General features: G+C 38.8%; 1 protein-coding gene across 5 annotated transcripts in view; it reads right to left on the reverse strand.

The window, feature by feature from the left end:
* Positions 1 to 38: 38 nt before the first annotated feature.
* The window catches only part of CENPU (centromere protein U), a 39,119-nt gene continuing 16,067 nt past the window's right edge, over positions 39 to 23,090 (reverse strand). For 3 of the 5 annotated variants that reach the window (XM_001162336.8, XM_009448642.5, XM_063809245.1), the window contains exons 5-13: positions 22,194 to 22,254; positions 21,455 to 21,691; positions 18,009 to 18,078; positions 15,110 to 15,218; positions 7,408 to 7,486; positions 7,134 to 7,181; positions 5,865 to 5,926; positions 2,691 to 2,847; positions 39 to 438 (exon numbers count right to left, since the gene is read on the reverse strand). In XM_001162336.8, the coding sequence (XP_001162336.4) occupies positions 325 to 438; positions 2,691 to 2,847; positions 5,865 to 5,926; positions 7,134 to 7,181; positions 7,408 to 7,486; positions 15,110 to 15,218; positions 18,009 to 18,078; positions 21,455 to 21,691; positions 22,194 to 22,254 (937 nt within the window). In that variant the 3' untranslated portion in view covers positions 39 to 324. Of the gene's footprint in view, positions 439 to 2,690; positions 2,848 to 3,691; positions 3,927 to 5,864; positions 5,927 to 7,133; positions 7,182 to 7,407; positions 7,487 to 15,109; positions 15,219 to 18,008; positions 18,079 to 21,454; positions 21,692 to 22,193; positions 22,255 to 23,090 lie in introns of those variants that run through there. The other 2 variants (XR_679935.5, XM_016952569.4) reach the window with 2 other exon arrangements.

Here is a 23,090-nt window from a genome sequence, read left to right on the forward strand (position 1 = left end):
TCGCCTTATTAATTAATCAAAATTATGTTCACATCAACTTAATTTTACAAGTTTATTATAGCTCATACCTGGGACCAATTAAGGTGTCAACATTTTAAAATTACTCAAGATATTAACCAGAAAAGATGATTATGGCCTTTAAAACTATTGGACAAACTGATGCTATTTAACATTGTTCACAGCCATTTAATTTGAATAACAAATTTTAGATTCTAAGTAGGCCATAACTTCTTTGCAAAACAATTGATTTATAAAGGTACAGTTTCAGAAGGTAACAGCATGAGACTAGTCTTCCTATAGGCACATTTTAGTAGACTGCTCTTCTCATCCCTGGTCAAGGAGCTTCTCTAACTGATGGTTGATATTTCGCAGATGGCTTTCGGCTCCCAGAAGTGTTCTTGCTTTAAATAACAGAGCTGGAAGGCTGGATGAATCATACTGTTGAAAGAAAATTATATAATTAGCAATATCAAAAACTTGTAACCTTGTCCTTAGATAGCCCAATCTTATGACCAATGCAAATTTTGATTGAGCTTTCCATTAACTCCTCCTCCTCTCATTTTTAACTAGGACCATTAAGACAATTGGTTTTAATCCATTTCCCTTAGAACATAATTGATCACAAAGTTGCTAGGGAGCTGCTCTGCAAAGCTTGAACTGATCTTCTTATCCCAGAAGACCAGCTGATTCAAAGAACTGTATCATCTCTATTACTGGAGACAGGAAATCACATCTGGGACACGTCAAGGCTTGGTTTGGGCAGGTCTGCTCGTGCTGTGTAGAATCTGCTTGATATCATGTCTATTTTAAAACACAGAAAACTGTAAGACAGGTTTTACTTTAACTGAAAGAACTAATGGAATGAGAACACCAGATCCATAAAAGTTCTTAAGGAAAAAAGAAAACCCAAATCTATCATCTCAAGAAATTATTTATTGGGAGAATCAATTAAATGTCTCAAAGGCTGCCAATCCAAATGTTCTTAATGATTCATGTTAAAATTAGAATACAAACCCAACATAAAATACAATATCCAACTCATGATTTTGAAATAATTAACAAAGTCAAACTTCCAGTTGCAAATTGTACCTAAGGGTGCATGATTAAATTCCTCTTACAGAATTTTGTCATACTTTGATAGTTTGCTGTTTAATAGCATGTTTTCAAGATGACAGCAGAAAAGGTGTCATGCTGTGACTACCACACACATGATAATGGAATTTTATACAAATATTTGACAAACTAATGTGTTCAAGCTCCCACGGGCACCTGCTCTAGGGAGGAATAAAGGGGAAGAAGTCACATTTGTCACTAAATGTTTAGAGTAAGACATATGCCCAAATATCTACACTTAATAAGGCAAAAGGGACAGTTACTACAAGAGGAGGGCAAGAAGGCATTGAGCTCACTCTAAGAACAGGACGCTCATCCAGTGGTGTGTTCCAAACAAGGCAGAGACACTAAACCTCGCTTTTAACCAAAGTATTATGTTCAAGCTGAATCAATGCTACAGATAACTTCCCCAAATTTAGTAACAAACTCCAAATCATAAGCTTTGGACTACTTAGGTAATTAAAAAAATACCTTTAAAAGCATTCTATTTCTGGATCTCTAATATATACACAAACCTTAGGCTCAGGAAAATTAACTTAGATCAGTGTCAAAACCTTAACATTGAATTTAGAAGTGAATACAAATCTGATCATAAAATATGTATACATTACATATAATTATATATATATATTATATAAAATTATATTAGGGCATACAAATACAAATTTCTTTCCTAGAACTTAAACATTTCTATTAATCTGAGGCAGATGGCGTAACAGTAGCAAAGTCTGCAGTAAAAATCCAGAAGCAACTACAAAATGTATTAAAACAATGAATTTGTTTTCCCATTATATTCCTTTTTAATGTTCCTTAACTTTTTTTTTTTTTTGAGGCAAAGTCTTGCTCTGTCACCCAGGCTGGAGTGCAGTAGTGCGATCACAGCTCAGTGCAGCCTGGACCTCCAGGGCTCAAGCGATCTTGCCACCTCAGCCTCCTGAGTAGCTGGGACTACCGGCATACACCACCACACCTGGCTAGTTTTTGTATTTTTAGTAGAGATGGGGTTTCACCATATCGCCCAAGGCTGGTCTTGAACTCCTGGGCTCAAGGGATCTACTTGCCTCAGCCTCCCGAAGTGCTATGATTACAGGTGAGAGCTATCACACCCGGCCTGTTTCTTAACTTCTAAAATCCTACCTACCACTTATATGGGAAAATAGCTTGTTTTTCATATGCAAAAGATGCTGTGAACATGGGCTAGACGAAACAGAAGAGGCTGGTCTTTCGAACATGGCTGAGTGGTCTTACATGAATGAAAACTGTAATACAGCAGAGTGTGATTTTTCAATTGAGATTTATACACAGAATAAAAACTTCCCTTGATGAAATTCAGCTGTCCGAGTGAAAATACCTTACACAATCAGCAATTCTAGACATTACTCCTCCAGCCTTCATTAAGTAGCTAAGAAAAGTGCTGATATAATGAAGTTTCACTGGCTTATAGTGATACTATTTTAGGTGGACTCTGTAATTCTGTATCTGCATTTGTCTTTCCCCAAAGCTTCTGATACTCTAGCATGAAAATGCCCTCCCACAATCATCTTCTGAAGCATGGTAAAAAGTAAAATTGGAGTTACCGTTTCCTTTACGTTTGGTTCTTGAGCTTGAACATCTGAATAATCTTGATAAAGCTGTTTTAAATTAGATAAGAAATATGCTGCATTCCTAAGGGAAGACTTTCTCTCTTTAAGTTCATCATATTTTGTTTGTAGTTGTTTCAGCTGTGGCTCTAACCTAAAACAAAAATAAGTGACAAATAATAAAATGTACCAGCCTATCGTGGTGAAACTGAGGTTGTAAGAACGCTGAGCGAGTGTGAAGAACCGGGGCTGGCCAACTAGATGACTTGCTTTGGCTCTGAAACTACGAATGTGTAAAAGATTCTGGGTTTCAGTTTAAAATGTAGGAAAAAAAAAATCTCTGAAATACAATGCACAATGAATAATTAGCAGTGATATCCACAGAAGAATATTCCTTATAAATGCTGAAATTCATCAAGCCATTCATGTCTTGGGAACTACTGGATCAAATGTATGCCTGGTTGACATTCAGAGGCTCGCGCCAGCGGAGCCAGGCACTACAGTCTAACACAGAAACCATGGAGAAAAAGCCTTCCCAGTGCTCCTTCCTCTTATCAAATCTTGTCCACTTTCCAAAGTCTAATAAAACCAGTGGAAGACTGTCAGTGCCTGGATGAAAATGTGTGACTTGGGGCAAACTGTTTCATCTCTCAGTGGCTGAGTTTCTTCATCTATAAAATAAAAAGGGATAACTTGGGTTTTATGGACCAACAAAAAAATGAGGGGCAAAGGCGGCAAATTTTGTATTTTGCCAAATAAAGATATAAAACACAATTCTCTAATATAATTTCATAAAAACGTCTTTTTTGTTTGTTTTTTTGAGACAGAGTCTTGCTCTGTCACCCAGGCTGGGAGTGCAGTGGCGTGATCTCAGCTCACTGCAAGCTCCGCCTCCCGGGTTCAAGTGATTCTCCTGCCTCAGCCTCTCGAGTAGCTGGGATTACAGGCGCCCACCACCACGCCCGGCTAAGTTTTGTATTTTTAGTAGAGACGGGGTTTCACCATGTTGGCCAGGCTGGTCTCGAACTCCTGACCTCAGTGATCCACCCGCCCCAGCCTCCCAAAGTGCTGGGATTACAGGCGTGAGCCAGGAAAAGTCTTCTTTAACAATTCTTTACACTGAACAAATGCAGCGCTGGGGAAAACTCACTACTGAACTGGCAGCCGTGGTCAGGAGTGCTGGATTTGGAGTCAGTCAGCTGACAGTGAATCCTGGGCTTCCTAGGGCTGCACCTGTAGGCAAGTTACCTCCCTGTGCCTTAGGTTTTCATATGGCAAGTTAAAATAATGATATACCATAGTTTTTCTTATTATGCCTTTTCAAAATACACTTCTCAATTTCTAAATTTATATCTAGAAAAGAAACAAAAGTCAGTCTTTAAAACACGACTCAGGCTGGGCGCGGTGGCTCACACCTGTAATCCCAGCACTTTGGGAGGCCGAGGCAGGCGAATCACGAGGTCAGGAGATCCACAGCATCCTGACTAACATGGTGAAACCCTGTCTCTACTAAAAATACAAAAAAAAAATTAGCCGGGCACAGTGGCAGGCGCCTGTAGTCCCAACTATTCGGGAGGCTGAGGCAGGAGAATAGCGCGAACCCGGGAGGCGGAGCTTGCAGTGAGCCAAGATAGCGCCACCGCACTCCAGCCTGGGCGACAGAGCCAGACTCCGTCTCAAAAATAAATAAATAAATAAATAAATAAAATAAACTTTGTCTCAGTAGTCTCATACTGAAGACAAGTGTAACCAGGCACGGCCTGACTATAGCTATAACCACTTATCTCATAGGACTGTGATGATGATGAGTTAGCATAGAAAGCGTTTAGGAAAGTGCCCTGCCACATAGGAAGCTTGTAAATGTTAGCTTTCCCTATTATATTTACCTTTAGTTTTCTTATTTTGGCCTGGGTCAGTGAAAACCTTACCATAGGCCAGCACCTGTCCAGAGACTCAATTTAGAAACCAACAGATTAGACAACTGCTTTCTCTCACTTAAACTCCTGTGGCAGTCTCTCTTTTTTTTTGAGACACAGTTTCACTCTGTCACCCAGGCTGGAGTGCACTGGCACAATCTCGGCTCCCTGCAACCTCCGCCTCCCAGGTTCAAGCGATTCTCGTGCCTCAACCTCCCGAGTAGCTTGGATTACAGGTATGCACCACCACACCCGGCTAATTTTTGTATTTTTGAGATGGGGTTTCACTATGTTGGCCAAGCTGGTCTTGAACTCCTGACCTCAAGTGATCTGCCCACCTCGGCCTCCCAAAGTGCTGGGATTACAGGCGTGAGCCACCGTGCCCGGCCTAGCAGCCTCTTTTTTAAAACTTAGTTTTGACTGAGTTTTTAAAAGTTTCAACTTTTCATTATACACATTCTTTTCTGATAATATCACTGTCTTTCTCAAGCTATTTTTAAGCTCAGGAGCAGACACCACATCTAGCACTGTTTTACTACCAAGCCTCTAGCTCTCACAACAGCCCTGGCCTCAAAACACACTTGGGGGCTGACAGCTGATGTGCACTCCAGTCTTCCTAACCAGAAACTGGGGGCAGCCCTGGCCTGCAGGGCCTGGTAAGTTCACCTGGCCCACACTTGGGAGTGGATTCACATGCATGTCACTCCAAGGCATACCCTTCGACAATAACAACATAAACAATTGTCAACACTTACACAGCACTTACTGTGTGCGCCTGTCCCTGTGAAGCACCTTCTATATATGTACTCATTTAATTTCCACAACACTCTGTGAAGTATAGGTATGATTATTATGATGCCTATATACAAAAGAGGGAACTGAGACACTGGGACATTAAATAACTTGGTCAAGGTTGCGCAGCCAGTAAGTGGCAGAGCTTGGGTTCAACCCAAGCAGTTCAAGCAGTTTAATGCGTAGATTCTAGAATTCAACCCAGGCAGCTGAATTCTAGAATCTAGGCATTATATCTCTTAAGGCCAGAGCTGAGAAATCTGTGGAGATAGATGAGTGTGGAATTCTCCTTTGCCAAAAGGTGGGGCAACTAAGCAGCATACCCTGCCTTCACTGAGTATCGGAGCTTGAAGATAACCTGGGGCTTTAATACATCACAGCAGCAAGTGTCACTCCCCTAAATGACACACCATCATTACATCCTTTTAGGTAAGTGCTCAAACAGGATTTGACAGTATCTTACCGAAGCAGTTCATCCTGGACTTCAATCATACGCTGCCTTTTCTTTTCGATATCTGAAATCATCTAAGTAACACAATCATTTGTGTTAAAATTAATTTGTAACTGTTTGAGCACTGCCACATAAGCTGCCAGGTAATGAAGTGCAGTGGAAAACAAGACAGACCCAATTCTTACCATCACAGACTTTGGTCTAATGGGGAAGACAGACATTACATAGAAACAGTATGTATTTACAGCTTGTGATATGTAGGAAAAGAAGAGAGAACTCTGGAAAAGAAAAGCAGGGGTATCTACTTCAGAATGACCAGAGGAAGGAAAGCAGGGGCCAGGTCTTTACTGGACCCTGTGACCTGTAAAGTGAGGAGATTTTATCTAGGCATACTAGGAAACTATCAAAGCAGGGGGGTGTTGTGATCCACTCTGTATTTTAAAAGAAATATTTCATATTTTATTATCTCGGCCATTCAGTCACTTTTAGTGACTACCTAATTCTCCATTGTTAGACATTCATAATGTTCCCACTCCGTAATAAGCAATGCAGAGATGACCAATAAGAGATTAAAACTGAAAAACAAAAACATCCCAGAGCTTGCAATCACTGGAAGGAAAACGTATGTATTTCAAGTCCACTTCTACTTTAAATGTAGAGGTGGACTTCCACTCCTGGATTCACCTCTGACGCTCAGAGGTCATTTGGTCCAACCATTTCCAGGTAAGCAAAGGAGACTCTCATGCTGGCTGGCTTGTCACCCACTGCAGACCCAGTGGTATACAGCTTATAGGTGGTATAGCAATGAAGCAGCAGAGCCAGGACTAGACATGAGGTCTCCTGACCCTTAACCCAGTATTCTTCCCAGGCTGTCCTACCTGGGACAGTTCTTTATTCTAAAAGGTTGTGCTTTTCGACATCCACAAAAGCAATAAATATAGATTAATATTTATCCATGTAAGTGGTCATTTTGGACTGGGTAGTTTTTTTAAAGCTAACTTTGTGACATTAATAAAAGGCTTAAATTTCTGTCTTTAATTATAAAAACAATTATTTTGACACTCGTGCAGCCTTAGGAAACAAAAGTGACTAGGATCCCCATTCCTTACCTTGCATTAATAATACCAACCGTATCGACCACAAGATCAACCAAATAAAAGCCTGACAAGATTATGAAATCTACTCACACTCTAAAGGCTGTAAACCCAGAGTCAAGTCTTTGCATAACTCTACATTAGTATTGTGTTTGACTCTATGACTCTAATCACATAAATAATTTACCTTAGCATTCTTCCTTTTCAGATTTGTCAACATCTGGCTTTCTTTAAGCTACACAAAACAAAAAATACATATGTACATTAGTTTCCAAAAGTAAATGTTAATTAGTTTCACATGTGTCACATTTAGTTTAAAAACAGTTATGTGGAATATGAATAGTTCTAATGAGTTTATTACCATACTGCCAGCAAATGCAAGCTTTTCTAAGACAGCAATATGCTGCTACAGGATTAGTGAAAAAAACCTTAGACCAACAAATGCATGTCAGTGAGCTTACCATTTTGATGAATTGTTCTTTCACATTAACATAAAATGTGGCGATGGCTGCCTTACAAACTTTAGATTCTATTCTTTGTCTGTAGAGGAATTAAAAAAAAGTCTAAGTACCATGATGGATTTTGAAAGGTGTTTCATTTGCTTAGCATACAAACAAACATACACATACAATTTGGCATATACCTTTTTTTATTTTAAAAATATCTTTAATCTCTTATTTTTAATAATCTCCATGTTTTAGATTAAGGGGTTTGTTATATGGGCATACTGCACGACACTGACGTTTGGGGTACAACTGACCCCACCACTCAGGTAGCGAGCATAGTAGCCAACAGGTTGTTTTCAGTCCTTGAATCCCTCTGTCTCTCTTCCCTCTAGGAGTCCCCAGTGTCTATTGTTGCCATCTTTATGTCCATGTGCACCCAATGTTTAGCTCCCACTTATAAGCAAGAACACGCGGTATTTGGCTTTCTGTTCCTGCAATAATTCACTTGGGATAATGACCTCCAGCTGCATCCATATTGCTGCAAAGGACATGATTTTGTTGTTTTTTATAGCTGTGTAGTATTCCATGGTCTGTATGTACCATATTTTCTTTATCCAACCCACAGTTGATGGGCACTTAGGTTGATTCCGTCTTTACTATCATGAATAATGCTGCAATGAACATATGAGAGCACCATTTTAAATAACTAAGATGGCAATGTTCAGCCTGAAAAAAATACTGGAAACATGTATCAGCAAAAGAAAAAGAAGATATTTTTCCCTAAGCCCTCTGGTACGGGGTCATCTTAATTCCCTGATACTGACCAACCTCACAGGTGATACCAAGTAAGGTAGAAATGCTTATGGATAATCCCAATCTTTTCCTACTAACTGATAGACCCAGCAGACTTTATTCCCTCCCTCTTTGCCTGTTAGCAAAAGGAGGAGCAACTGTGTAACACATCTGGACTAGCCAAAAAGTAGCCATAAATCAGGTGTTAGTTCTTCAGAAACTATAAAGCTGACTCAAAGAAACTGCCTCAGGTCTCTGTCACTGGGGAGAAGAGATCTGGTGGCCAGGCTCTGATTCTCCTGGCTTGGCTCACTCACCCATTAAGATGGCTATTATTAAAAAAAAACAAAACAACAAGTGTTGGTGAGAAAGTACAGAAATAGGAACCCTTGTGTTGCTGGTGGAAATGTAAAATGATATAGTCACTGTGGAAAACAGTATTGGCAGTTCCAAAAAAATAAATAAATTAAATTAATTAAACACAGAATTACCACATGATCCAGCAATTCCTCTTCTAGGTACATACACAAAAGAATTGAAAGCACGGACTTGAAAATCAATTGTACACCAATGTTTGTAGCAGCATTATTCACAATAGCCAAAAGGTGGGAACAACTCAAGTGTCCATTGATAGATGAATGGATAAAGGAAATGTGTTAAAATCATGACCACATAACAATGTCTCAGTCAACGATGGATGGCACATACAGTGGTAGACCCATAAGACAATAATGGAGCTAAAAATTTCTAATTACCTAGTGACACTGTTGCCATCATAATGTCATAGCACAATGCATTATGCACATACTTGTGGTGATGCTGGTGTAAACAAACCTATAGTGTTGCCTAGCTGTGTAAAAGTATAGCACACATACTTAGGTATACTACATAATACTAGGTAATAAATTACTAAGTGCCCCAAACAGGTGTAACATACTTCATCTTTTTTTTTTTGAGATAAGGTCTCACTCTGTCACCCACGCTGGACTGAGTAGTGTGATCATGGCTCACTGCAGCCTCAAACTCCTTGACTCCAGTGATCCTCCTGCCTCAGCCTCCCGTGTAGCTGGGACTACAGGCATATGCCACCACGCCTAATTTTTAACTTTTTTGTAGAAAACAGGTCTCATTATGTTGCCCAGGCTCATTTTTTATCTTTTATACTGTATTTTTACTGTACCTTTTCTATGTTTAGATACACAACTTACCATCATGCTACAATTACCTACAGTACTCAATACAGTAACATGCTGTCCAAGTGTGTATCCTGGGAGGAATAGGCAACACATCATATAGCCGCGGCATGTACTAGGCTTACACCTAAGCCTAGTACATGCCATCTAAGTTGGTTTAAGTACACTGTTAACACAATGACAAAACTGCCTAAGGATGCAGTTCTCAGAACACATCCCCGTTGTTAAGTGACATGAATGTGTATACATATGACTGAATATGATTCCACCTTAAAAAGTAAATTCTGACACATGCTATGACATGGGTGAGCCTTGAGGACATTATGCTGAGTGAAATAAGACAGTCACAAAAGGACAAATATTGTATGATTCCACTCATATAAGGTACCCAGAACAGTTACATTTATAGAGACAAAGTAGAATGGTGATTGCTGGGGGAGGGAGGAATGAGGAGTCATTGCTCGAATGGGTACAAAGCTACCGTTTCATAAGGCTTTAGTTCTAGAGATGGGCTGCTTAACAAGTTGCACACAGTTAACACACAATAAAAAGAAAATATTTCTACACTTCACACCTATCACAATGGCTAAAATAAAAATTAGTGAGAACACCAAATGCTGGCAAGGATGTAGAGAATCTGGATCATAAATAAGATCATACACCGTGGAAAACAGTCTCAGTCCCTTACAAAACTAAACATGCAATTACCATATAACCCAACAACTGCACTCTTGGGCATTTATCCCAGAGAAATGGAAGCTCAGGTTCAAACAAAAAAAAAATGTATCCAAATGTTTACAGCACTGTGTGTGTTAACAGCCCCAAACTGGAAACAACCCAAATTCCTTCAATGGGTGAATGTCAAACAAACCATGGTATATCCATACCATGGAATGTTACCTAGCAATGAAGTGGAATGGAATCATACAATAGCTTGGATGAATCTCCAAGGCATTATGCTGAGTGGAAAAAAGCTAATCCCAAAAGGTTGCACACGATACAGTTTCATTTATATAACATTCTTGAAATGATGAAATGATAGAAATGGAGAACAGGTTAGTGGTTTCCAGGGCTTGGGGCTGTGGGTGTAGTTATAAAAGGGCAACATGAAGACAGGGGGGGCACGAGAACACAAGGATCCTGGAGGTGATGCAATACACAAACCTATGCATATGATAAAATCCCTATATTATTCCTTACAACTGCACGTGATTCTACAATTATCTCAAAAGAAGACATTTAATTAAAAAAAAAGTTGTAACTTGTTATTACGCATTGAATAAAAAAATTAATGAATAATGAGGTATTTCTATACATCCATGTTCATAGCAACATTATTCACAACAGCCAACAGGTGGAAGCAACCCAAGTGTCAACTGATGAATGAATGGATAAACAATGAATGGAGGAATGGTTATCTGTATATACACAATACACAGCCTTAACAAAGAAGGAAATTCTGATGCAAGCTATCACACAGATGAGCCTTGAGGACATGCTAAGTGAAATAAGCCAGTCACAAAAAGACAAATACTGGATGGTTTCATTTCCGTGAAGTATTTGAAGTAGTCAACTTCATAGAAACAGAAAGTAGAAGGGTGGTTGCCAAGCACTGGAGATGGGGTGGAGAATAGAAAATTGTGATTTAACGGGTACAGAATGTCAGTTGGGCAAGATAAAGAAGTTCTGGAGACTGGTAGCACAACAACGTGAATATACTTAACACTATTGACCTGTGTTCTTAAAAACGCGTAATGGCAAATTTTATGTTATGTGTATTTTAGCACAATTAAAAATTTACATAAGCCCCACTTTAAAAAAAAGAATTTCTAATGTAATATAATATCAAATCATTATTTTCAGATGTTAAAATATTTTTAAAATATAGCCAGTCATGGTGGCACATGCCTGTAATCTCAACTACTCTGGAGGCTGAGATGGAAGGGTCCCCTAAACCCAGGAGTTGGAGACCAGCCTGGGCAACACAGTGAGACCCCCCATCTAAAGAAAGTTTTGTTTTGTTTTTTAAATAAGAAAAACTGGTCAGGCCTCTCTGCATATGGCTTATAATGATAAATCAATGGATTCTTTCAACCACAAAGGTGATGGTCTACACAAGACAGCTCTTCCAAATTCTAGCAACTTAAACATCTGGCAAAATTCAATTAATTGAATCAGCTATAGAATATTCTAAGAGTTTGTAATGTTGCATTTCATGGCATACTTCCCTACTTATACATAAACTGCTTATCATCAGTTCATACTGATATAACAGTGAAGCTATTCAGGTGTGAGTGCTAGGTACAGGATATTACAAACAGACCCTTAAACAGTTGTTGACTTAATTTTGAAAGAGTGAAGTGTTTCACGTGGCTGAGAACACCATATTGTCAAGGAAACAAAATGAGATCAGTGATTCACCAGAATTCTTATTTGGTATGACAAAAACACAAGGTTGTACTGCAATAAGTCTAAGAAAAAATACTATGCCTCTTCTAAATCATTTCTTATATCAAGAACTTACTACCCACTGCAGCAACTCAGACCTCTGTCCCTGTGTCCTTACTACCCACTGGGTGGTAAGTTCTTGATATAAGAAATGATTTAGAAGGGGACAATGCCATTTTCCCTAAAACATCAGAAGTCTATAATAAGCTTCCTATAAGAGATTTGTGAATAGGAAAGGATAACACAAGCAAGATGGTCTTGGGTGTGTTAACAGAACTGTCCTAGTTTTAACAGGAAACTGGCTCTGGAATATAAAGAAGAGTAAAACAGGCACTTCTCACAATGATAATGATGAGTTGGCATGACAGGCTGGCTCCTTTCCCCAAGCTCACCCAGAACTACAGAGGGAATACCAAGAAAATGGAGAAAGCTGTGAAAACCCTGAGGGGAAGGTCATGTAGAGAGGATGACTGCTGTAAGGAGTGGCGCTGTGGCCAGGGCAGGAATAGAGAGCTGCAGGAAACTGACTCCTGCCTCTTCCCATCACCGATCTCATCAATAGTGTGCCTGCTCACCCCTGCTCCCCTGCCCCCTGCAGCAACTGAGACCTCTGTCCCTGTGTCCTCAAGACTGAAACTGGGGTTGGACTTGTGGGGCCTAGAGAAAAACATGGGAGGCTGACTGACTTTGGGCAGCTGTTTCCTCACCCTTCCCCAGCCAAACCCCCATGCTGGAGAATGATGACCCAGAGTCCATCTTTTCTTCCTGCTGCTCCTCTCTGGAGGGCGAGGAGTGAAGTGCTGACCTGACAGGCTGTTTTGTGAGATGAGTCGCTGAGGCTGCCCATCCTAGGGCTTACCCCACCCCCTGCACTGACGGGCACTAACAGGGACTGGGGTTTGGCCTTCTTCTATACATACTGTCTGACAGAAGCTGACAGGCCCAGGGGAAAATAAGCTCAGAGGCTGGAATAACAAGATGCTGGAGGAACCCAACTATTTCAAACGGAAAACACATATTATATCCGAAACCTTACCAGAAGCAGGTATTTTAGAATAGCTGATCCAGTAATTTGAAATTAGCCCAACAGATATTCTAAGGAAGATATTAGCAGCATAAAACATGAATACAAGACACAAAGCAAGCAGCAGAAATAGCTGGGCGCGGTGGCTCACACCTGAAATCCCAGCACTTTGGGAGGCCAAAGTGGGTGGATCACTTGAGATCAGGAGTTTGAGAGCAGACTGGCCGACATAGTGAAACCCCATCTCTACTAAAAATACAAAAAATTAGCTGGGCGTGGTGGCACATGCTTGTAATCCCAGCTATTTGGGAGGCTGAGGCAGGTGAATCGCTTGAACCTGGGAGGTGGAAGTCGCAGGGACTGAGATCGCGCTACGGCACTCTAGCCTGGGTGACAGAGTGAGACTCCATCTCAAAAAAAAAAAAAAAAAAAGCAGAAATATTAATATAAAAGCTAAGTTAAATAAAGAACTCAACAGATGGGACAAATGGCAGAATGGATATTTCTAAGAATAAATTAGCAAATCTAATTTCTTAGATTGAGGAAATCTCCCAGTGAATGAAGCAAAGGATAAGAGAACAAAAAAGAAAATCAGGATAAAAATATTTTAAATTCTTAGAATTAAAAAAATTTGTTCAGCAGCAATAGAATAAAAAAATAAAAAATTAAAAAACCTTGGAATGAAAAGGTCAGACTCAATATAGTGAAATTTAAGAATATCAAAGAAAAAAATAACAGTTTAGAGAGCTAAAGAACAGATCACATTCAAAGAAATAAGAATTAGATAGACATCAAATTTTCCAAAAGCAACACTTGATGTAAAAGAATACAAAGTTTCCAAAGTATTTAAGAAAATAATTTAGAACCTAAAGTATTATATCCAGCTAAGCTGTCATTCAAATTCGAGGGTATAATCAAAATAATCAGAAGGTTTAGAAGTTTTGCAACATAAAGAGTCACACTGAGGTGTTGGATGAAATGCTTAAATAAGAGAAAATACTTATCTACAGGATATTGCAAGAAAATATATGAGATAAAAGTGATCAAATACCTAAGTAAATTTTGTTGTTGTCTTAAAAACAGAGACAGACACACACAACAGAAGGGGAAATTCTATCTACCTTAATTTAGAATTAAAGGTGGGGAGTTATAAATACAACTTTTTTAAGTTAAAAAAAATTCAGAACATCAAAAAGTAGAATAAAAAAGTTAAAGAAGTAACAATATATCAACATATTGTTCAAGATATATCGATATTACAATAAATGTTAATGGACTAAACAGTTGAAATTCAAAGACTGATACACTGTATTTAAAAAGACTAATAAGGAAATTAAAATTTAAGGTCGCAAAAAGGTTGGAAGTAAAAGAAATTAAAAAGAATGTAAAATCTGGCCGGGTGCAGTGGCTCACATCTATAATCCCAGCACTTTGGGAGGTTGAGGTGGGCAGATCACGAGATCAGGAGATTGAGACCATCCTGGCCAACATGGTGAAACCCTGTCTCTACTAAAAATGCAAAAATTAGCTGGGCGGGGTGGCACATGCCTGTAGTCCCAGCTACTTGGGAGGCTGAGGCAGGAGAATTGCTTGAACCCGGGAGGTGGAGGTTTCAGTGAGCCGAGATCTCTCCACTCTACTCCAGCCTGGAGACAGAGAGAGACTCCATCTCAAAAAAAAAAAAAAAAATCTGGCAAATGCTAGCAAAAGAAAACTATGATGCATATTAGTATCAGGTAAAATAAATTTTAAGACAAAGTATGTTTAGGAATAGAGTGGGTGACCAACTAAAATGTTCAATTTGCAAGACAGAGCAATTTTAAACATGATTTTCCTAATAGTCTCTAAATATATACAGCACAAATGAATAGAAGTACCAAGAAAAACTGAACATAGATCCAATAATTAGACATTCTATCTAGATCCAATGATTGGAAATTCCACACAGATCATGTACCAGGTCATGAAGAAAGCCTCAAAATTAAAAAAAAAAAAAGGTATCACTGGACCACGATCTTTGACCACAACATATTTAAGATAGAAGGTTAATACAAAAATATAAATTTAAAAGTCTACATATTTGGGACAAATAAAAACATATGAATTCTTCAAAGAATTAAAGAAAAAATTATAATAAAATGTAAAAATATCTAAAACAATGACAATGAAAATAGTACATAACAAAAACTGTAGGATGAGCAAAAATGGTGCTTCAGGGGAAATTTATTAGGTAAATATACCACATCATCAAAAGACTTACTGATGCTCTAGGTGGGTTTTCTCAAATTCAGGCAAAACAATATTCAACTCCTTGATGTCACTGGTTTTCATTCCTTCTGGACACCAAATGTGCACAATGTCAGAAGTATCTAGAATATTAAGATAAGTTAACATGCTGGTTATTCATATTTTGGCTGTAGGTCCAGGGTTCTGAAAGCCTGACACAAAAATAGTCTCACCAAATTGTAAAAGATAGCTACAGCTGAACAATCAGAGAGGAGGCGCCGTACTCACTTCTTATCCCTGTGCACAGTCTCGCAAACCCCTACATACACTTTCACTCTAACTGCTGTCTCGCTGGTTCTCCTATTTCTGCTAAAGCAACCAAAAGCATTGCTGCCTTTTAATCACCTTACTGCATCTTTATTTAGTATTGTGCTGTTATTTAACATTACTGGGGATAAGCTCTTCATTGTTAGCTGTATTTTCTGAATTTTAATCTATCTGATAGGCCACTTGTAGGATACAGCAAGATTACTCAGTGTATTAATTTAAATAATTGTAGTAATATACAGTAATATACCAGACAGGAATCTGAAGACCTTGGTTCTAGTTTGAGCTTCTTTCTTACTAGTCATAAGATCTCAGGCAAGCCATTTAACCTTCCAGAGGCTGTTTCCTCAATGATAAATGGAATAAAACAATGCTCTCCCTTTTATTGAGACTCAAGCAAGAAAATATCTGTGAATGCATTTACAAAAACTATAAATTACTATACATCTGTAAGGTGTTATCAATTTGCAAAGCATACCCCAATTTTTTTTCTTAAAAAAAATTTTTTTTGAGACAGGGTCTCACTCTGTTGCCCAAGCTGCAGTGCAGTAGCACGCTCACTACTCATTACAGCCTCGAAGTCCTAGGCTCAAGTGATCCTCCCACCTCAGCCTCCCAAGCAGCTGGGACTACAAGTGTACGCCACTATGCCTGGCTAGATTTGAAAATTTTTTGTAAAGGTGGGGTCCCACTATGTTGCCCAGGCTGGTCTTGAACTCCTGGGCTCAAGAAATCTCTCACCTCAGCCTCCCAAAGTGCTGGGATTACGGGTGCACCCACCATGCCCGGCCCCCAATTTTCTGTATGTTAACATAAGCCATTGGCAGGATAGTCTACTCTTCTTCCGTAATTAATTCCTTCTTTAATATCTCCTTTTCCTCTATTTTAGGGGGGTGGGTGGATTCACTTTTAAAATTTTATTTTTAATTGACACATAGTAATTGTACATATTTATGGGTACGGCGTGATGTTTCAATACATGTATGTATTGTGTAAAAAAATCAAATTAGGGTATTCAGCATATCCATCACCTCATACATTTATCATTTGTTTGTGGTAAGAAGACTAAAAATCCTCTTTTAGCTGTTTTGAAATGTGTAATATTAACCATAATCACCCTACTGTGCAACAGAACACCTGAACTTATACCTCCTATCTAATTCTAACTTTGTACCTGCTGACCAGCCTCACCCTCTCCCCTGCTCCCCACTAGCCTCCCCTAACTATTTTAAATTTATTCACATGAAGTTATTCATTATATTCTTAGTAACATTTAAACTGTGCACTTAAACATTTAAACTTCTGGTAGGAGTATAAAACTATATTATACAACCACTTCGGGAATGCAGTTTGCAAAGTTTGGCAGTTTCTTGTAAAATTTAACATATGCCTACCCTATGACTGAGCAATTTCACTCCTTTTCATTTACCCAAGAGAAATGAAAACATATGTTCGCAAAAAAATGTGTATAAAAATGTTCACTGGCTGGGTGCGGTGGCTCACACCTGTAATCCCAGCACTTTGGGAGGCCAAGGCAGGCGGATCATGAGGTCAGGAGATTGAGATCATCCTGGCCAATATGGTAAAACCCCGTCTCTACTAAAATACAAAAAATTAGCCGGGCATGGTGGCGTGGGCCTATAGTCTCAGCTACTCAGGAGGCTGAGGCAGGCGATTCGCTTGAACCTGGGAGGCAGAAGTTGCAGTGAGCCGAGATCAAGCCACTGCACTCCAGCCTGGCAACAGAGCAAGACTTAGTCTCAAAAAAAAAAAAAAAAAAAAAAAAAAAAAAAAAAAAAAGTTCACAGCAGCTTTATTCGAATAGCCAAAACCTGAAAACAACTCAGTTGTCCATCAATAAGAGACTGGATCAACTGTGGTGTAATCACACAATGGAATAAGCTCAGTAATAAAAATGACACCAAACAACATAGATGGATTGCAAAAAAACTATGCTGAGTGAAAGAAGCCTTACACAAAAGAGTACACACTATGTGATTCCATTTATACAAAATCCCAGAACAGGCAAAACCAATCCATGGGCAGAAAAAGCGTCCCTGAAGCCACTGCCTCTGGAGATAATGGGGTGGGGACTGACATGAAAGAGGCATGGGGGAACTTTCTGGAGTAAAGACTTTACATGTTGACAGTGACTTGAGTTACACATTGTACTGTATGTACATTTTACATTCAAAGAAAAAACTGTAAACACACACTGAACTCCAGTTAATCATGTGCATACTTACGTATTCCAGAGGAAGTACTGATGTCTACATTATTTTAAAATGCCTTAAAAACTGGATTAATGGATTAATACTTGCTTTACTACCTATCTAATAAAGTAAATAATAAAATGTTAATTGTAAAATCTAAGTAGTGGGTATATGAATATATACTATAAATTTTTTTTCACCTTAGTTGCATGTTGAAAATTTTCATGACAAAACGTTAGAAAAAAATGTTACTCCAAAGTCACATATTCCTAATTTTTAAAAGTGGCAATTTTATGTACTTACAATTTACTACTATAACAAATTAAGAATAGGGTCTTATTTCTCTTATGAAATTCCTGAATGAGTGACAAAGTATAAAACATCATTCTCTACCTGAGCCTACGGCTTTACTTCTTGATTTCTTCCTTTTGTCATGAGACATCTTCCCTTTTTTCTGAGTTTTCTACAAAAAAAAAAACATTAAGTTTTTAAGAAAAGTTTTCTTTCTCTTAAAACATTAGGATTAAGACTGTCACCAAACTGTCATTCAATATTTTAGCTGCGCACAGTGGCACATGCCTGTAATCCCAGCACTTTGGGAGGCTGAGGCGGGCAGATCACTTGAGGTCAGGAGTTCCAGACCAGCCTGGCCAACATGGTGAAACACCATCTCTACTAAAAATACAAAAATTGGCAGGGTGTGGTGGTGCGTGCCTATAGTCCCAGCTACTGGGGAGGCTGAGGCAGGAGAATTGCTTGAACCTGGCGGGAGTCGGAGGTTGCAGTGAGCTGAGATTGCGCCACTGCACTCCAGCCTGGGCAACAGAGCAAGACTCCGTCTCAAGAAGGAAAAAAACTTTAGCTACAATTCTCATTTAGTTCTAAAACAGATTAGTTACATAAATTATCTACAGTAATACAAGGAAGCATTGCAAACAAAACTATCACAAAATAAGAGAAAATAAAACTTTCAGTTGACTTTTAACAATTGTTGCCTTGATGGAAAAGCTGAACTTTTATTACTTAAGGTAACAACATGTGGAATCAGCTCAAATTTCTGTTCCAGCTATGGTGAAGTAACAGCTTCCAAACTAGCTCTCTTGCCATAAACAACCATAAAATGGGGGAATACGGGTGGCAATTTTATTCAGGCACTGGACAGTAGGCAACACAAGACTGAGTTCCTGGAGAAAGGGGAAACTTGGAAGGTGAACCCCATGACTACCACCCCCACTCCACACACATACAATTTCTAGATGGGGTATAGTGAGCTGAAGTCTAAGCAGGGCATGACAATCCTACCCAGCTGAGAGGCACCTGGAATAAGCTGCTCAGGAGAGCACAGGTGCCTGTGGGGGGTGTCCTAAGAGTCCTTGTCTGAGTACTGCCCATGTGCCAGGTTGAGACCACATAAAGCCTACCAGAAGCACTATCATGGGGATAACAACATAATCGATAACAAAGGACAAGCAGCAATGGGGGCACAGGACAAGGTAAAGGTACATGGGAAAGAGACAACTCACGGCTCATCAGAAACCATGGCGACCAGAAGACAACAGAATGGTATAAAGAGCTGGGAAATAAATCTGTCAACTCAGAATTCCACGGCCAGTGAAATATCCTTCAAAAACAGAGTTGAAATAAAAACACTTTCAGAGAAACAAAATCTGAGAGAATTTGTCACCAGCAGACCTGCCATGAAAGAAATGCTAGAAGATATTCTGTAGGCTGATGGAAAAAGATAACAAATGGAAACTAGTATCTACAGGCAGGCAATCAGTGAACTGGAGAGAGGGACAGGTAAAAGACTATAGAGCTGCTGCTTCTCATACTTTTCTTAAAAAAACAACTCTTTCAAGCAGAAATGACAATACCGTAAGGTTAGACTTGTAACACAGAAGTAAAACATATGACAAAACAGCACAGAGGATGGGGATGGATAAATAGAATTATACATAATATTGTTATGTAATTACATGTATGTAGTGGAAGGTAGTTAATTGTTAAGTAGAATGTATGAAGTGATAACACACTGATTCTAAAGAGACTTTGCTAATTTAAGGATGTATATTTTTAACTCAGGAGCAACCACTGAAAAAAATTTAAAAAGGTATAGCTAAGAAGCCAATAGAGAAAATAAAATGGAATACAAAAACAACATTCAACTAATGCAAAATGAGTTCTAAGAGAAAGAGAAAATAGGAGCAAATGGAAAACACAGTATGGTAGATGTAAACGTCACCATATTTAAAATTACATCAGAAGTCAATGGACTTTTAGCAGAAGTTAAAAAAATACCTCCTCTATGTAACTGATAGATCAAGCAGACCATGCCCCATCACCAAAAACATAACAGTAAGGAGACCAAATCTCTGAACTACACTCTCAATCAACTTGTCCTCAACTGACATTTACAGAACACAAGTGCACATGGGATGTTCACCAAGACAGATCAACAACAGAGATCATAGTTTGCTTCAATTTGTGTAAAGACAGGAAATAAAAATAAAAAAAATTCATATTTGTTTACATGTACAAAAGGAAATTTGAAGGATATATAAGAAACTATAAGGTTACCTGTGTGTATGTTTAGCAGGTGGAAAGGTGAAGAAGACAGGGTGGCAGGGACAACTTATTATACTTCAAAAAGTTTTCAAACATTAGCATAAATTATTTATTCAATTAAGCCCAAATGAATTAATCACATATTAAGAACTTGACCAAAAGATATTATATGTCAAGAATTTTAGAACCAATAAGACCCAGAATTCTTTGTTTTTTGAGACAGAGTCTCACTCTGTTGCCCAGTACAGTGGCACGGTCTCAGCTGACTCCAACCTCCGCCTCCCGGGTTCAAGTTGATTCTCCTGCTACAACCTTCTGAGTAGCTGGGATTACAGGCACGCGCCACCACATCCAGCTAATTTTTGTATTTTCAGTAGAGATGGGGTTTTGCCATGTTGGCCAGGCTGGTCTCGAACTCCTGACCTCAGGTGATCTGCCTGCCTTGGCCTCCCAAAGTGGTAGGATTACAGGCATGAGCCACCGTGCCCGCCTAAGACCCAGAATTCTTATCAGCAGTTTTTTTCTAAGGAAATGATCTAAGGAATGCACAAATATTTAGCTACAACAAAATTCATCAAAGCACTTATAATTTTTTAAATAGCAATTCTTGATTAGTAAGAGATTAACTATGGCATATCCATGAATGGAATGTTATGCATTGTTGAATACTTAATAATATGATCTCACTTAGGGTAATTAAAGCTCACTGAAAGGACTGAACAGCATAGACCAAAAAACATGGTGGTTATTTTGGGTTATGGAATTACAGATGATTTTATCTTCTTTTCCATACCTTCTAGTTTTTTTTTTTGTTTGTTTGTTTTTTTTAAGACGGAGTCTTGCTCTGTCACCCAGGCTGGAGTGCAATGGCGCAATCTCAGCTCACTGCAACCTCTACCTCCTGGGCTCAAGCAATTCTCCTGCCTCAGCCTCCTGAGTAGCTGGGATTAAAGGCATGCACCACTCCATCCAGCTAATTTTTGTACTTTATTAGTAGAAACGGGTTTTCGCCATATTGCCCAGGCTGGTCTTGAACTTCTGACCTCAGGTGATCCCCCTGCCTCGGTCTCCCAAAGTGCTGGGATTACAGGCATGAGCCACCTCGCCCGGCCATACCATCTAGATTTTCTAAAACAAACATTTTTATTACATTAAGGAAAATATAAAATTTATCTTTGAAAAGATCTGAAGGAAAGAGAAAATGCTTCATTTTCTTCCCCAAAATTTTTCAATAAACTTTTTTTGCTCTCCTAGGGGATGGCAGACGTTCTTACCGATTGACTTTCTATTGCCAAGTTCTCTTTTTCAACAGAGGGCTGGGCACTAAGGGGTCCTGTCTTTTTAGAAGTGACAGACTCAGCTGGTTTCTCTGAAAGTTCTGAAGATGCTGTGGTTCGAATAACCTCATGACGTTGTGTATTTATTTTCTCTGCTGATTTAACTTTTATCCTTGTATCACTTTCTTCAATGCTTTCAGAGTCATCACTAATGGGCCTGAGCATTCTTCCTGGCTGTGTGAAAGAAAAAACAGCAGTACTTATGTAGAAAATAGAAATGCTTATAATTCTTACTGTAATAGTAGAAAACCATATATATAGTCCACATTTCTCACTTCTAAACTTCAAAATTGAACATAATAGGAAGATGGCAACTTAATTAGTGGATAGGACAGGAAACCTAAATCAAAGGTTACAATAATCACTCCCAACAATTCACTCTGCCTTTTAAAATCACAACCTAACCACAGTACAAGAATGCTATGAAAATTGACAAAGTACATAGAGATGTGAGACCTCTTTAATGAAAAACACTTCAGTTACAAAAATATTTTGGTTTTTACTATAAAAGTATATTCTAAAAATAGAACTTTATGAAAAATGGTGCTACGGAATGTTTTCTCTATTTGCATCCAATCTAAAGAGGAAATGAAATATTTTACAGAACATTTTCTGTATTTGCATCCAATCAAACTATATTACAAATTAAAGTAGAAGAGTGAATACTCCTACATACCTTTTTTGCACTAATTTTTACAGATTCGATTTCACTTGCTTCATTTCCAGAAGTGTCTGAACTGTAAAAAGTACAAGCCATCAATATCTTGTACACATTCCATTTATATTCACGTCTTCTCTAACTTGCTCATTCAACATGAAAACAGACTCAATTTAATGAGGAAATATCCTATTTGTCACATACAAGTCTGCCACCTTCCCGGGTTTACTGCTGCCTCCCACATCTTCCCATACCCAGGCCACATGAGTTTATCCCAGGCAAGCAAGTAACCTGTTCCATTACTGCAGCACCTGTGGTGATGTCTGAGAACTGCACTTTTCTCCAAGTTACCAGTCCCAGGAATACGGGCCATCATTTGTACTAAAAGCTAATCCACTAGGCCCATCCTTAGGTGACAGAAAAGGGAACACCTTCTTTTATCCTTTAAAAAGGAAAAAAATAGCCCTAACTTCTGATGGGAGATGAAAACTCATCTTTTCATTCTGTTCAATACAACAAATTTATTTAACACCAACCTCAAAATGCAAAGCACAGCGAATAAAATTACTTGAAAATTGAGAGGCTTTCCTTCAAAGGGTTCATTGTCTAGTGGGAAGGCCAAAGACAGTGCAGAGTGATGACCTGGCAAGCATCTGACAGAGAAGATGATGTGGAGACACGGCTGGGGTATTAGGAAAAGCATCACAGTTATGACACTTGGCACTGACTGGTAAAAAAAACCTTTTTCAGGAAAACAAGTGTGAAGAAGGACATTTAAAGCAGATGGAAAAGTTAATGTAAAAGCATGGTGGTGTAAAACAGCCCAGCATGTTCAAGAAACATGCAACGGAGCACAGATAGAATGTATTTTCTAAGAGAAAATAACGAACGCTAGGGAAGAGTCAAAGGCTATGA

Source organism: Pan troglodytes, chromosome 3, assembly GCF_028858775.2.
Source record: "Pan troglodytes isolate AG18354 chromosome 3, NHGRI_mPanTro3-v2.0_pri, whole genome shotgun sequence".
Lineage (NCBI taxonomy): Eukaryota > Metazoa > Chordata > Mammalia > Primates > Hominidae > Pan > Pan troglodytes.